Source organism: Pecten maximus, chromosome 5 (assembly GCF_902652985.1).
Source record: "Pecten maximus chromosome 5, xPecMax1.1, whole genome shotgun sequence".
Taxonomy (NCBI): Eukaryota; Metazoa; Mollusca; class Bivalvia; order Pectinida; family Pectinidae; genus Pecten; species Pecten maximus.
In genome coordinates, this window is record NC_047019.1 from 37,697,663 (window position 1) to 37,714,010 (window position 16,348).

At 35.1% G+C, this 16,348-nt stretch overlaps 1 protein-coding gene across 1 annotated transcript in view; it reads left to right on the forward strand.

The window, feature by feature from the left end:
- Positions 1-4,140: 4,140 nt before the first annotated feature.
- The window catches only part of LOC117328446 (zonadhesin-like), a 36,124-nt gene continuing 23,916 nt past the window's right edge, over positions 4,141-16,348 (forward strand). Inside the window, exon 1 of the mRNA XM_033885977.1 lies at positions 4,141-4,354. Coding sequence (XP_033741868.1) covers positions 4,141-4,354 — 214 coding nt within the window. The remainder of the gene's footprint in view (positions 4,355-16,348) is intronic.

Consider the following 16,348-nt stretch of genomic DNA (forward strand, 5'->3'; position numbering starts at 1 on the left):
CCCTCGATGTACTTTTATCTGGGTGTGATGATTGTGATTAACAAACCAATATGATAGACATTTGTTTTGTGCGTTTTATGTTGTTGATAATAAATATTGCATTATAAAGTTAAGGTGATACCCAAAATGATTGATAAGAATGATTAATGAACATGGACAATATTATCATGGTGGACCAACTCAGAACCTCATGCATTTTTTTAATTGAACCCACCAACCACATCAACCAAGCCAAATTATTCTTTGCTTAATTAACTTAATTAATAATCAGAATGCATTTCCCATGGCTTGCCCCAAAACTTATGGGAGGTTGACCAGTGGCTGTTAAGCCAATATGTGTGGAAGGAGTCATATCATGGATGCTGGATTCGAAGCTAAAACATTCAAAAGTCTTGAAAACATTAATAATGGATACAAGTTTAGCAGAGAACCTATATCGGCTGATCCTTTTTCCTATTTTAATATTTTTAAATGAAATTGAAAGGGACTCGAGGTGCTGGCCCAACAGAGGATGATATTTCTGGCCTCCAAGGGCCCGGATGGCGTGGCCTAATATGAGATGATATTTCTGGTCCCCAGATGTCCTAGTTGTGGGGCCAAGTAGAGCTATGACATGTATCGCCCCCAGAGGCTCGAGGTACGTGGCCCAATCGGGGATGACTCATTCAAACTGCAGAACATCACAGAAATTCCAAACAGTTAATTTAGTCTAATAGATATATGTTTTTTAAAAGAAATTACAACAGTACATTATACACATTATTTTAACGATCTACCATTTATATTTATTTCTCTGCAATGATGTAATTCAAAGAAACACGACGTGTGTTCCGAAAGGTTTAGCACCTGATGCTTCGCCATCGGTAATACCTACCATATCACAAGGAAATATCAGATAGATTGCTAGAAATACACTGGGGAAGTAGGCATGACTCTGCAAAAAAAAAAAAAAAACATCCTTGTATAGTTAGATTTGGTTCATGCAAAAAATACCGACGGATTTATTTTGTATTCTAGTGGGATCTCTTCTTGGGTAGTTATGGTTTCAATTCAATTCATTTATTACTTTTGTCTTGGCAGCCAATCAGTGGTGTACAAAACATATTACATTATATTACATGTTGTACAGCATACAAATGATAACATATGAAGATGAACATTACCATTATGATATACATATTACATAAGGTACATTATAATGTTTGACTGAGTTGATTGACAACAGAGGCTTTGGTGGTGTGATTTAACAACATTTTATAACATCAACGTGTTTGCGGGAACGTCGTCCTCACAATGGTTTCCGTCCAAACTCTGGTACCCTTTTGCGGATCAAACTCAATCTTCATGTAGATCTTCTTTACCATGAGTGCTTGCTTGAGATTGCTTTTCAGGTCCAAAGGTTAAAGGTCAAGGTCATTGTTAATGAAAATAGAAAATTTGTTTCCGTGTGATAACGCAAGTTCCCTTAGGCCGATCAAACTCAAACTTCATGCAGTTTTTCCTTACCTCAAATATTTGCATGAGATATTTTCACTGATCCAAGGGTCAAAGGTTAAGGGCATATATTTCCTTTGGCCGTGCCAATACTCATACTCTTCCTGAATGATATTTAAATTTTTATTTTAACAGTTCATCTAACGGTGATAATTTTATGAACAAAGCTATCGAATACAGATTTCATAATTCCTTTTTATTAATCAGCCTAAATGAAGTATCATCATAATACTGGGCGATGGTATAGTGCCGGAAGGATTGACTGGCAGTGTTGTATAAACACGGACCAAACTTGATAAATAGCAGATGAAAAAATCATCTCATGAAGAGATTCCGCCCCAATAAGACTCGTCATGATAGCAATCCACATTTCTGTTTACTAGTAGTAGCTACACTGTACATTATCATTTTATATTATTCAAATAATTTGGTCGCTTCCCCTGTTCAAGTATCAGATTTTCCTGTTTCCTTTTTGTTTTAAATTAAACGTCACGGTGGAATGACTCCAGTCTTCTCTGTGCGAAGTTCAAAATCTTCACATTTATTTTTCAGTAAGCTATTCCGTGAGCTAGTAAATGTTGCTTAACGCTTTTGTGTATATTTTATCTAATTAAAAATGTAGTTAATGTACGTATTACAACTGAAAAAAACGCATTATTCATTCCACAAAGATACTCGTCAAAGAAAACAATTACTTATTGTCTCCGTGGTTTTTGGAAAAGAAAATTTCTTAAATATCTTTGTTTTGTATCAGTTATAGCTTTGAAATGTAATGATTATGATTGTTTTTTAAATTCATGAAGTAAGACACCAAAGCGAATTTAAAACGCATGTATCAAATGGATACCTCTGCCGTCTCGGATACATTGGCAACTACACAGTTGCATAGCTACGTTCCATCGTCTATCATCGGTACACCGGATATAGCTACACGCGAAGCGAGAGCAATATTAGGTGAGATGACAGGAGGACAGAAAATAATTGTTTTTACTGTTCTAACGTAGCATTGTAGGCCCAATATTGGCCTCATAGCTTCAGAAAGCATTCAAGTAATATGGAAAGTAGCAGCTGAGAAATTTGAACGTGTCATTAAAAAACCATGTGACGAAACATGTTGGGTGTTCCTGGGGATAAGCCTTCGGAGATTCGATTGAGTCTAAAAAGGTCCAATTTTATGCCAAATATTGCGTCTACATCCTCTTGATTTATGTACACAGCGGTGTATAAACATTTGAAATTAAATATCTCTATTCCAAAGACAGAATTAATCTTGGTTTGACATATGTTGTAAATAAGGTTTTCCTGCTACTGGGGCAAAAGTGCCACACATGCCACATGCGTAAAACGCATGAAAATCATAAGGAAATTTACATGCGTGGTTAAGCAGGAAAGAGCACGCGCGTAAATGGTGCGTTGAGTTCATATGAATATCGTGCGTAATACGCATGTGTCTCGTGTGTAAATTTCCACATGCGTGGATCATGCGTAGCTACATGCGTAAATTATACATATCATATGCGTTACACGCATGTAAAATCTGTCACGCGAGAATCGTGCGAATCAATACGCATGTGGAGGAGACGAAAAGAGCTACGCACGTATCTCGTATGTAAATTACGTGTGTAATATGCATGAAAAGAGCACATGCGTAAAACACATATCCTCTGAGAAAGTCTTGAATTGTTCTAAAATTAATTTAGAAATTGCACTAGATAATTCTCAAACAATTCTTTTACAACTCAGAATGTGTCATGTCACGGTCAGCAGTGGTTAATGTGTCCCAACATTGTTCCATTATAACCCTTCACTTCTGGATTGCGAGTTTGAAACCCACATTGGATTAGGTACTGATCATAGGTCTTTGGTTTATCTCAGGTACTCAGACTTTCCTCTATACATTCAACACCTGACATCCCTTTAATGACTCTGGCTGTAAACAAAATAAAGCATGAACATTTGTCATTTAGATTGAAAATATAATTCATTTAATACTTGCTCAAGTAAAGTAAATCCATACAAAAAAGTTACACTGTAAATAAGACTTCTCCAATAATTTACAATTAATAATGTCAGTTTATCTTATGGTAATAAAGATCACTACACATGTATATAAAGATTAAAAACCACTATCCATGTCCTTGGTCTTTGCATTATTGGTATAATCACTTGTATAGAGAAAAACATCACTTTTTCAACAAGACCGAGATTCTGTTGTCTTATTCATATTGTTTGCCTCTCCAACATCATTACTTGTAGTTCCAGAAATCACTTTTGTTGCATACAGAATCATATGATATACAGTTCCTTGAATCTTTTTCCTTGAAGCTTAAAACACTGTTGACATGAGTTTCAAAACTGCTGAGCCTTGCCTGCTGTGACTGACTGTCTGACTGTCTATTAATAATGCTAGTCCTATAACATGCTAAAAGCAGTTTCACTATGTTGCATATCTGTCTTTCAGCTTCTCCGGATGTTCACCTTTGTTGAAGTTTCCCTTCTGTAAACAAAATTAAATTGGTTTTTCATGGTACATTCACACATGATGAATTATATTTAATTATGAGATGATAATCAACATCTCAATAATATAACTACATTCCTTTTCAAAATGGATTATTTTGGAGAATTAATCACTGAATCATTGCAATGGCAGTATCATACAGCTTTATCAGCTTCTCTGTTGTGAGTTTGAAACCCAAGTGGGGCAGCTACTTGGCACTGACCAGAGATCAGCGGATTAAACACTGGGTTTCCCAGCGTTCCTTCTCCTCCAAACCCAGTACATCCTTAAATGATATTGGCTTTCAACAGCTAGGGCGTAAAAAGAAACCAAATTTACCTGGACGTTGGAAAAGTCAAAGTCAGTGCTTACACATTGATGTTTCATATTTATTATTCATAGAAATTTTTTAAAAATTATCACATTTTTTATAAGCTTGATGTCAAGGTAACGGTGATCAAACAAACAGCAGTTGGTTAAGTGTCCAATTAAAAAAGTGTTTTTTTTAAGATCATCATGAAGCTACAAGACATGTGTGTTTACCTAGACTTGAAGCTGACAGGAGTTCTTACAGCTTGTGTCCCTCTAGAAGCTGGTTGTTGAAGCTGTCTAAAACACAAAGACAACAAAATAGTTTTCAGAAAATAAAAATATCAATTCAGCTTCATTTAATCATTGATGTCAATTTGTTTGCAAACTGTATGAATAAATAAATGTTTTTAACCTCTTATATGGTAGCAGTGTATACCAGTTTTAATAAAATATCTAACAATTTGCAGTTGTATTAAATAAGTGAACAAGAGGCTGATGATTTGAAATATTTCAGTTAATTTAATTTACCCTTCTTGGCCCCGCCCCTCAGCCCGAAGGGGTCAGTCAGGGCCAACATGTGTATCCCATTAAGCTGTCATCCCATGCTGAAACAAGTCATAGTCAAATATGTGATTTCCCTATATAAAGTATAGTAAAATTTACCCCCTCCCCAGGGGCAAACTTGTGACCCCAGGGTCATGAAATTCACTTTAGTAAAGCACCATAAGACCCTTCCATCTATGAAGATTATTTGATTTTACCTTATTTGAGTCTTGAGAAGAAGATTTTTGCAATTTCAATCAATTTTACCCTTTTAAGTCCCGCCGATCAGCCCCAAGGGGTCAGTCAGGGCCAATATGTGCATACCATCAACTGCCATCCCAAGCTGATAATGTTAATGAAAATAGAATGAATTCGAATAGAAATCAAACAAATCATAAACTATAATAAAATTTACCCCCTCCCCAGGGGTAAATGTGTGACCACAGGGTCAGGAAATTCATAATTTTAGTAAAGCACCATAAGACCCTTCCATCTATAAAGAGTATTTGATTCTACTTTATTTGGGTATTGAGAAGAAGATTTTTGAACTTTCTGTCAATTTGACACTTTTTAGCCCCGCCAATCAGCCCCTGGGGGTCAGTCAGGGCCAACATGTGTATACCATCAAACTGCCATCACAAGCTGATAATGATAATGAATTCCAATAGAAATCAAACAAATTATAGTCAAAAATGTGATTTCCCTATAGAAATAAACTATAGTAAAATTTACCCCCTCCCCAGGGGCAAATGTGAGACCCCAGGGTCATAAAATTCACTATTTTGGTAAAGAACCTTAAGACCCTTCATTCTATGAAGGGTGTTTGATTCCAACGTATTTGAGAGTAGAGAAGAAGATTTTGGAAGTTTTAGTCAATTTGACCCTTTTTAGCCCCATACCTCAGGCCCCATGGGGTCGGAGACCATATAATTCACAATTTTGTTTGACCTTTAGCCATAGAAGCTTCCTGCCAAATTTCATTGAATTTGGTTAAGGGGTTTTGGAGAAGAAGTCAAATATGTAAATTGTTTACGGACACACAACGGACGACTCACGGCGGACGACGACGGACAAAAGGCGATTAGAAATAGGTCACTTGAGACTAAAAATGGTGTTTTTCAAATATCTTAACAGCTTGAAATTGAGAGAATAGTTCTGCAATATGAAATGAAAACCATATTTTGAGAAAACTTTTTAAATATTTCAATTTAGTTCTTCTCAAGAGGGAAATGAACTTCGCTCTGAGGCCTGGAATTGAATGCCCTTTCTGATGTAAATATTTGTCCATTGCAGTGTTGGCCACAAGATAAAAATGTACATTGTGAACTTTTTACAGTAGTCCCTGTGCAACTATATTTTACCTGGTCATTGTTTAAATTTGTCAAATAATTTTCTGTAATACCTTTGTAAATAGATGAAATTAACTTAAATGCAAAAGTGTACAAAAATGTACATGGCTCCTCACCCCAAATAACTGACTATGACTTTTAATGAATTAAAATTGACAATATTTTAGTATCAACTTTGCTTTCTCGCACATTGATTTCTTCAGTGCATGGCAAAAGATTATATAATTTGGCTCTGTCCAGAGATACAGTCTCAATCAAGGTCAGGTCAGAGACTTCAAAACAAATAATTTCAAATTGTTAGCATATGATGTTTCATTAAAAAAATTGAATAAAAAATCCAGTTTGAAAAAAAAAATGTTGATAATGTGAGATGAAGCAAATCATTTGCTTATCGAAAATCTCATCCCCGAAAGATATTGAAAAATTTGCTATAACCATTTCATTTTCCGAAATTGTTCAACTCCACATCTTAGGAGTTCTCAACCTGGGATACCTGGGACAATCATATCATTTCAAAAGTGTAAGATAGACAGTCACAAGCTTAAGTCTGTACCTGTATTCTTTATGACCTTGGTAAAGGTAAGGTGTGATGGCTAGTTTCCATCTAACAATTAAGGGGATCTTTATATAGTTATAATATCTCATTTATCCATATATGTAAGGTAGGTGTTATGTCACACCCGATTTTATTGTATTTGCACCAAATTCTTAGCGACACCAAATGGTTTTCATATAGTGGTGCGCTCTTGCCCTACACCAGATATGGTTGTGATACAGTACGTGGACGTGATGAACTTTGCATTGTAGGCCTACAGTGTATGTTAACTGATTTATGATGTGTATATCTTGTCAATGTCTTTATGATCATTAAGTGTCGATTGTCAATTTATAATTAAAGATGTACACTTTCATTTAACAAGTGCAATTATATAGCTACTGTATTTTTTTTTTTTTTTAAATAGCATTATTATGCTTTCATGGCTTCTTTAGTCTAGCTTAGTCAAATTTACCAATATTTGTGTATACAGAAATGTTCTACTATATTGACCTGGTAATCTTGATAATTTGAATTTATTTAGGAAAAGAAATACATATGTACATTACAGTATATATGTATTCATGTTTCTTTTTTTTTTTTTTTTTTTTTGATAAAAACACATTTTATTCATATTACACATAATATATACAATACAATAGGTGTCCTTTCGCAGGAGGGCTTTCACTCATTCATTCATATTTTTCTACTTAGTTTGTTCAGTCTTTCACTCGTCATCCTTACAATCAGCATATTTTCACTTTTCCTCATGATTTTTCCAATATTTCGCTAGTCATTCATACATTCTTTCTCATCGTTTTATGAATATTTTTCATTATTATTATTATTATTTTTTTTATAAAATTAATGATATAGAAATTAATATAGACAACAATAATAATCCAGATTTATTTATTTCCGTAAAGAAAGGAATTGGGTAGATTATATATATGGCGTATTCATGTTTCTTAATCTATACCATTTGAGTGAAGTTATGTATAAATCTTGAAATTTGTTTTCAAGTTTAAAAAAATATGTTCAAATAGTATACATTCATTTTTTTCTGGTTACATGCATATGTACCATTTATGCCAAACTTAGGCCTAATGTAAAATTTAAAACAATAAAAAGATCTCACTTGAAAATCAGTCCTCATTTATTTGGACCGAAAAAATATGAAAAATATTTTTTAAAAAAACCAACATAAGCAATAGAATATACCGTAAGTGCTGAAAGAATGAAAAAAAAATGAAAATAAAAAATAAAAATGAATAAAAAACAACAAAATATTTTTTACGCATGATTCTGATGGCTGAAACAGAATTTTTGCATTCAGTTTGATGATTTTCAGAACGCATATATGCAATGTACCATTATTTACAATTGCTATTTAATCCTCAAATATTTTGACATGCAACTGATTCTAGCACTGCAACATTGACTCGAAAATTTGTCGGAAATCCAAAGTCCGCTGTAAGAATACCACTGATACTCGCACATATATAAACTGACCATTTTGGGGATTCATGGTTTGTCGGTTTCAATAAATCGTTCATCTACTTCCAGACACCTTCTGTCTGGAACAATACAATTCATTTTCGAATTTTGTTTGGGAAACGATCCTATCTTGACCTCGTTCAAGACAACATGACCTTTGTTTTCTGACCACCCATGAAACACAAAAAGTGACCTTTGAACTGCAAACCTGTCCGCCAAAACAGTTTTGTCTTTTCGCTGTACCGCATCTGTGTAGAAGTGCTATCCAACGAAAACCATCGTATAACAGAGAAACAAAGCAGGAACGCTATGTTTTCCTGAGGGAACTTTTCTCGCTGCGCAACCGATTAAATGACATGAATTCATCCAGATTACCTTCAATATTCAATGTATCTACAACACGAGGTAATAACGCGATTAGTTCTTGATCATCGTTTACACCTTGAAGCGTTCGTGAAACGTATCCGAGCTCATGATTTTCTAAGCCAGTCAACTTTTTTTCTGTATCATCGTCGTTATCTTGATCCTCTCAAAGGATTGCTAATTTACATATCATCTTAAACGGACTGTCCTTCGGTACCACGTTTGCCCGTGAGAGATGTGAATACTTTCATTTAAGGGATTGATACTAATTGTTCTTCCCTGTTCTCTTCACAGCTCTGGTATCACTTTATATTTTAAAATTGATGATTTGCCACCAATACACCGCCTTAGTTTTATTTCTTCAAGTGGTTATTCAGAAATGACGTGCTTGATTGCCTTTTCATAGTCACAAGTCCTGCCGTTACACAAGACTCATGCGTATACAGGATTATCCATCTGTGAACATATAAAACTGGAAAGATTAACTGAAGTATGCATGGACTTACCGAGTGTTCCAACTTTCCAGGCAAGTACACCCAACACGTTTCGTCACATAATTTTTAATGATACGTTCAAATTTCTCAGCTGATACTTCCATGTTACTTGAATGTGTTCTGAAGCTATGAGGTCAACATGGGGCCAGAAATGCTACGTTAGACCAATAAAAACAATTATTTTCTTATCTCCTGTCATCTCATGACGTACTATTGCTCTCGTTTCGCGTGTAGCTATATCCGGTGTACTGATGTAGACGGTGTGTTCGCCACCATAGTTTGTTTGTTTTGAAGGTATGGAAAAGTTACATTCCCGTATCATCGGATTAACACGGACACGGGAGAGGAATTCCGATAGAAACCCCTTTACTACCCGTGACTTTGTAGCTCTGCCGTCCATAAAGATAAAACAAACCAAATTGTGCTCCCACGACAAAATTACCCCGGAATCCTTCATTTAGAAATGATAAGTCCACAGATGGGTGAATGTTGGCCAGCATTTTGTCTCACACAAATGCTCAATGGATCGCCACACGTCAAGTGATAAGTCATACTTCTACCACACCACCTCAGGACATGTGTATCCATGCATAATCGCCATCATTGTCATTTGAATGTCTGTGTTTGCTAAGACCCTGAAATATCGTTAATTGCGATAATTAGCCTGGTGATCATTTTGGTAGGTTTTCTCATAAATACTGGTGAATTTATATATGGTCGACAAGATATATAAGACATGTATCAGTAATTAATTAAGTGTAGTTAGGAAAGATAACGGTGCTATTGTTCCTTACGGAACATAAGGATCAAGTGGGAAGAATATCGCTATTTGAGATTATTTTGAAGAATTGTTTTCGCGAACGGCTTTAAAACGATTGCTGAAATTTTGAACATTTTTAAATATCATTTTTGGTGATATTTATAATAAAACAGGCCATAATAGTCATTTCGAACGGAAGTTTTTGTTTAAATTGGTCTAAAAATTCAAAGTTTAATCAAGAGAGCAGAGTTATTAGCAGGTGAAGGTATTCTTAAGAAAACACTATTTTTTTACATTTTTAACTGCAATAGAAGGCTCGCTAGAGGCGTTTGAAAATAGTGTTTATTTCCAGTTTGTCTTCAGCAAACCTATGAATAGACGATGGATCCGTCTAGAATATTCTAGAACGTTCTGGGTGACGTTAGACCGGAAGTTTTCTTTTGTTTAGCGCGGATACACAGTTGGATCAGACAAAACAGATAAAACCTTTAAGATTTAGGCACCATACAGTTTCTGACCAACAAGCACCACAACCCATAACACCACATATAAAACCTTCAAGAATTAAGCACCACAACCCATAACACAACAGATAAAACCTTTAAGAATTAAGCACCATACATTTTCTGACCAACAAGCACCACCACCCATACCATAAGCACTATAACCGGTATCACATTAACAATCAGCATCAGTGACTGTATAAATGTAACCCACCTAAAGGACATTCGAGTATATAACCAGGTTTGTTTACATTCGATTGCGCAGGCCCACAAGCCAGGAAGTAAAGAAATTACCCAATCAGACGGTGGTGCTTAGTGTGGTTCTTGCGTACTTTCCGGATGTATATTATATCTGCTCAGTCCATTGGAAAGTCACCTCGAGCTTTAGGGTTGATAAAAGTGGCCCTCGCCCGTCGAATACTGTTCTTAAAGTCTCGGATTTTCCAAACAGAAATAGATAAGTGAAATCTCCGATTGATTTTTCATTCGATACTTAAAATGGAAGAATACTTCCGATTGGTTCGTCATTTCCGAGAAATAGTCCACACAAAAAATGCAATCTCTCCCAGAGTGCATGGCGGTTCCCTTCATAACACCTCTTTAAACGGCTCACGCAATTTCAAGATTCCACGCGTTTTGATGATATATTATCAATGACATACCGATCTGTCCTTTCACTTATACCGATGTATTTCCAAGGCGCGTTTAACAGCTGTACTGTACACCTATCAGTCGATAGTGAAATGCTTGCACAAATTACATAACATGAGGGTGCGATTCAACAAGTCACCGGAACAGATAATGTAGGCAAATTTATCGGCAACAAGTTAAAATTCCGTGACGAGTTTCTTCTAATGAAAGTTGTCAGATCTCTGATCATGATCAGTTATTACACGCAGAAAAACAAAAACAAAACAAAAAAAACCCGGTAAATTGAGTACAACCTAAAAACCAAAATAAACTGGGAGAGCTATTCACAGGAATCTTATACATAGGGAATCGCGATGTGGTTTATCAAGAAACATGACGGACATCACAGATTAATTAAAAACGTAATTCTTCACTGTTCATCACAACGCAACCACAGCCGTTTTAAAGTAAATACAATTCCTTAAAATGACAGGATAATCATCAGGATAAACATCCAGGAATGCACTTAAAAAAAGGGGGGGGGGGGGGGGGGGGGATTCTTCTATTTCTTGCTATTTTATATATATATACAATATTTGGTTTTCTTCTGTATTTCAATCCCGGTGAGTTTATGCCATGGTGCATCGTCCGTCAGTTATATTAGTCGACTTTAAAATCGTTATCAGTCAAGAATGAAGTTGGCCTGAACATACTTGACTGAAGCAGAATCACTTTCGTATAAACGGTGGATCTGGTCCAAAGGGTCGTGAAGGGCGGGTCCCAATATCTTAAATCCTCCTTCGTATCCTTTGGTGAAGAGGAATAAGTTTGCATACAAAGAGGTTCCGGGCTCCACAGATGTTCGAGGGACATGACCTTAACATTTTGAACCATTTAAATCATGTATTCAAAACGGCTTGATTGATTTTAATCGGGGCTCAATAGGGGAAAGGAGGGGGACTCTCTTTGAATCATTTCTTTAGGACCTATATAAGAAATCAACGTTGATTATTATTGTTGAATGCTTTTCAATTCAATTTGCTTTTAATATTCCTTGAAAACAGAAAGCTAAGCATTAGTTAAAGGAAAGTGTTGAGTGCAATGTTTTTTTACTGATCGGCAACACGGAGATTGTATTAAGATGATGAATTCTAAATCCACATTACATTAATTCCATTACTCTAACCCTAACCTGTAGTACTAAGAATGCTAGTAATCGGTATGGATAAAGGCTTAGACTAGCAATTTCTTGAGTCAGGAAATGAATAAGGTTTCCAGGACCGTTACCCGATAATCTGAAGGATTGCAATAGTGAAGTACAATAGGCCAAGTTTTCCTTCAGAGAATAATAATATTTAAGTGAGGTATTGATATTAATGCAACTGTATTCTATTTCATCGCTCTAACGCATAAGAGAAATAAATACAGCTGCACCGAAATCAATTACAGTATGAGTCTAGACTTGTAATTGATATGCCAGGCAGATTTTCCACTGTGATTTTATCAATAAATAAACACGATATTATATTATATTAGCGGATAACAAGGATAACAGGTTCCCTATTTGAATAGGATTAAGTACACCAGATCATCTGAACAGCCATATTTAGGAACATCTTGAAAGGACGTGCCTTGGTTGTATATGCATGAATGGAATTTAATAAAACAACCAATTAAACGCGATCTAGGGAAGCCTATATACTATTCTTGGTTTACGAAATCGTTATAAGTTAATATGGTTTCATTTTCCTCCTATTTATAAACTACATATGTAATTGTAGTATAAAGTAGATATTTGGACAAAAAAGAAAGAAGAAAAAATCTTCCATGCACATTTATTATTCTATCGTCGACATCCCTGCCAGATTGTCTTTTGCTGATTGTGCACTATGATTTCAGTGCACGTTTCCCCGATTTTTCTGTTTCGTTACTGATCGGCATTCATAATGATATGAGGCGCAACATCTGTTGAATTCGAGGTAAGTATAAAAATGTTTCCAACCACAGGAACTACTCAATATTGTCTGACATTTCTGAGTGAAAATGATTCGGATAGACTTCCTTGTTCTTATTGCTGTTCTGTTTAGTAAGTATGTTTTGTTTGTCTCGTATTAAGTATGTTTGTATGTCTCAAGCTGTTGAATATGTTAAGAGTATATATATATCAAACTGATCTAATATGTAAGTACTTATCATGGTAATTTGGAATTTGGAAGAAGAGATAATGCTATAAGAAATCGAATGATATTTACTTACTACATCCATTTGCTGCGAGTTTGATATCCATATTTAAAGGAATGGCCATTGTAGATTATGGTTCGGTAGTACATATGTACAGTATGAATGTAAATCAACAAACCCTCAAATCTGTTCCAGATATTTCACAAACCAATGGAAGTTTTATAGGTGAGTACAATTTGTTATTTTTCTACTGCTATCATTGTATTAAATAAAAAGTAATATAGACAACATACATATTGTATAGCGCAAAATATAATGCTGATTGAATATTGTTTCCCTCAACACTTCAAATGCAAAAAGTTAGTCAACAGCATTCGAACAGTCGACAATTGTATTCTGCTTAACTTAAACATGTAAGCAGTTATATATGTTTCTGATGTAAGTACTGATTTACAATACTCTCCGATCAGAATTGCAAAATATCTAATTCAGTCTTATAATACTGAAGATATTCATAAGATATATTTTATACCGTAAATAGTGAAAATACCAGTCAAAATGTTTTTACAGTTTCTCTTGTAATTTAAGTATTAAAAAAAAACTTAAATTTTATTGTCTATTTCGAAATAATAATGAGAATATTTTGATGCATGTTCCAAATTAGAATCAACAAAACATGTATTATCCTATGGACTTATTGTATATCAACTGGTAAATTGACTTGTAGAGACATTTATCCATCTTACAAAATACTATGTAAATATTTAGGTTAAATGATTATGAATTAACATTATCAATATCCAATAGACGTTTGACTCTCATTAAATTAATATTCGTCTAATATCGGAGGGGTATATTGTAGCAGAACAACGTGAGTGACGAGGGCGACAATGGTAGTGATACAGTATTGTTCGTTGTGAGTGACGAGGGCGACAAATGGTAGTGATACAGTATTGTTCGTTGTGGGCGACAATTGTAGTGATGCTGTATTGTTCGTTTTGGGTGAGGAGGGCGACAATGGTAGTGATACAGTATTGTTCGTTGTGAGTGACGAGGGCGACAATGGTAGTGATACAGTATTGTTCGTTGTGAGTGACGAGGGCGACAATGGTAGTGATACAGTATTGTTCGTTGTGGGCAACAGTTGTAGTGATGCTGTATTGTTCGTTTTGGGTGAGGAGGGCGACAATGGTCGTGATACAGTATTGTTCGTTGTGAGTGCGAGGGCGACAATGGTAATGATATCTATCAATACCTAACAAGGATAATGACTGCTATCTATCAATACCTGACAAGGATAATGACTGCTATCTATCAATACCTAACAAGGATATTGACTGCTATCTATCAATACCTAACAGGGATATTGACTGCTATCTATCAATACCTAACAAGGATAATGACTGCTATATATCAATACCTAACAAGGATAATGACTGCTATCTATCAATACCTAACAAGGATATTGACTGCTATCTATCAATACCTAACAAGGATATTGACTGCTATCTATCAATACCTAACAAGGATAATGACTGCTATCTATCAATACCTAACAAGGATATTGACTGCTATATATCAATACCAAATATGAGTGTGCTATTGCCTGTTCAGCAACTCAGTCGATCATGATTTCTCTTTTTTTTTCGGTTCAAATACGCAATATGTAAATATATACACAAACAAGTAGCATGGAATAACAGTTAAATATACCAAATACATATTCCCAATCTCCGAACAATAAGTGACTTCATGCAGGAATTATTTTTCACTGCACACAATTAACTTTAAATTTTGAAACAGCGTTAAAAAAAAAACCCAAAAAACCCAACATGTTTCTTTGTTTTATTTGATGAATTCACTGCCTGTTAACATTAATTTCATTTCCATTAAATGATTTAGCGACAGGACAATACCGTCATGCTGAGGTCTGCCAATACAAGGAGTCAGAAATCGGATGTAAGGACGGTCGCTTAATAAGTGTCACCAAGGCTTTTTACGGACGATTGAACAGGAATCAATGCAATCATCACACTAACTTATCCAACACGAATTGTCGATCCTCCGTCGCCCTGAAAAAGATTCAAGACAGGTGTCAGGATAAAAGTCACTGTACTTTGGCTGCTAGTAACGATGTGTTTGGTAATCCGTGCCCGGGAACTTACAAGTATCTAGAAGTCACATACAAATGTGTACAGCCAGGTAAATATTTCATTTTCATCAGCTGTCTTCCTCGATATCTATTTGAAACATTATCTATCTTGGCATCTTTCAGTGAATCTATGTAATAAATATATGAATTGTATTTAATATATTAAGAAACATTCCAGCTTCCCCAATCATTATTGTTTGAAATCTCAATTAATCTGATATTCAAGGTTTGTCAATTATCACGATATCTATGACAGTTGTTGACTTCTGTCAGAAAAAAAACCTTCTCAACAGATGCAGGTTGATAATAACCATGGGAAATGTTTATGGTCCGATATTTTAAGATAATCTGATGAACAATGCTAATATGCAAAGCGGAATAGGCATTGATGTTTTCCGGATATCTAACAAGTCAGCACCGTGTGTGATCACAACTGCTTACACTATGTAGAGGTTTTCAGAATAATCAAGAAAACAAGGACTTCTAGCTAGAGCCAATTTGGTCGGCCTCTCAATAAAGTAAATTGTAAATATTGCGATCAATAGCATAATTACTTTTATAGATGCATTATATTTTAAGATCGTGACATTGCGATGATCGACATTATTTGTAATAGTTCTATACTTTTATTGGTACTCTTCAAATTAATATTCGACGGATAATGGAGGGGTATAATCAGCTGTTTTGAGTGACAATGGTAGTGATACTATATTGTTCGTTGTGAGTAGAACAGTATTCTGTGTTGCTGTGAGTGACTTTACTGTCCGTGATAGTGGAACAGTAATGTGTGTCGCAGTGAGTGAATTAATGATAGTTAAGCAGTAGTGTGTGTCACTGTGAGTGAATTAATTATAGTTAAGCAGTAGTGTGTGTCACAGTGAGTGAATTAATTATAGTTAAGCAGTATTGTGTGTCGCGGTGAGTGAATTAATGATAGTTAAACAGTAGTGTGTGTCGTAGTGAGTGAATTATTGATAGTTAAACAGTAGTGTGTGTCGCTGTGAGTGAATTAATGATAATTAAACAGTATTTTGT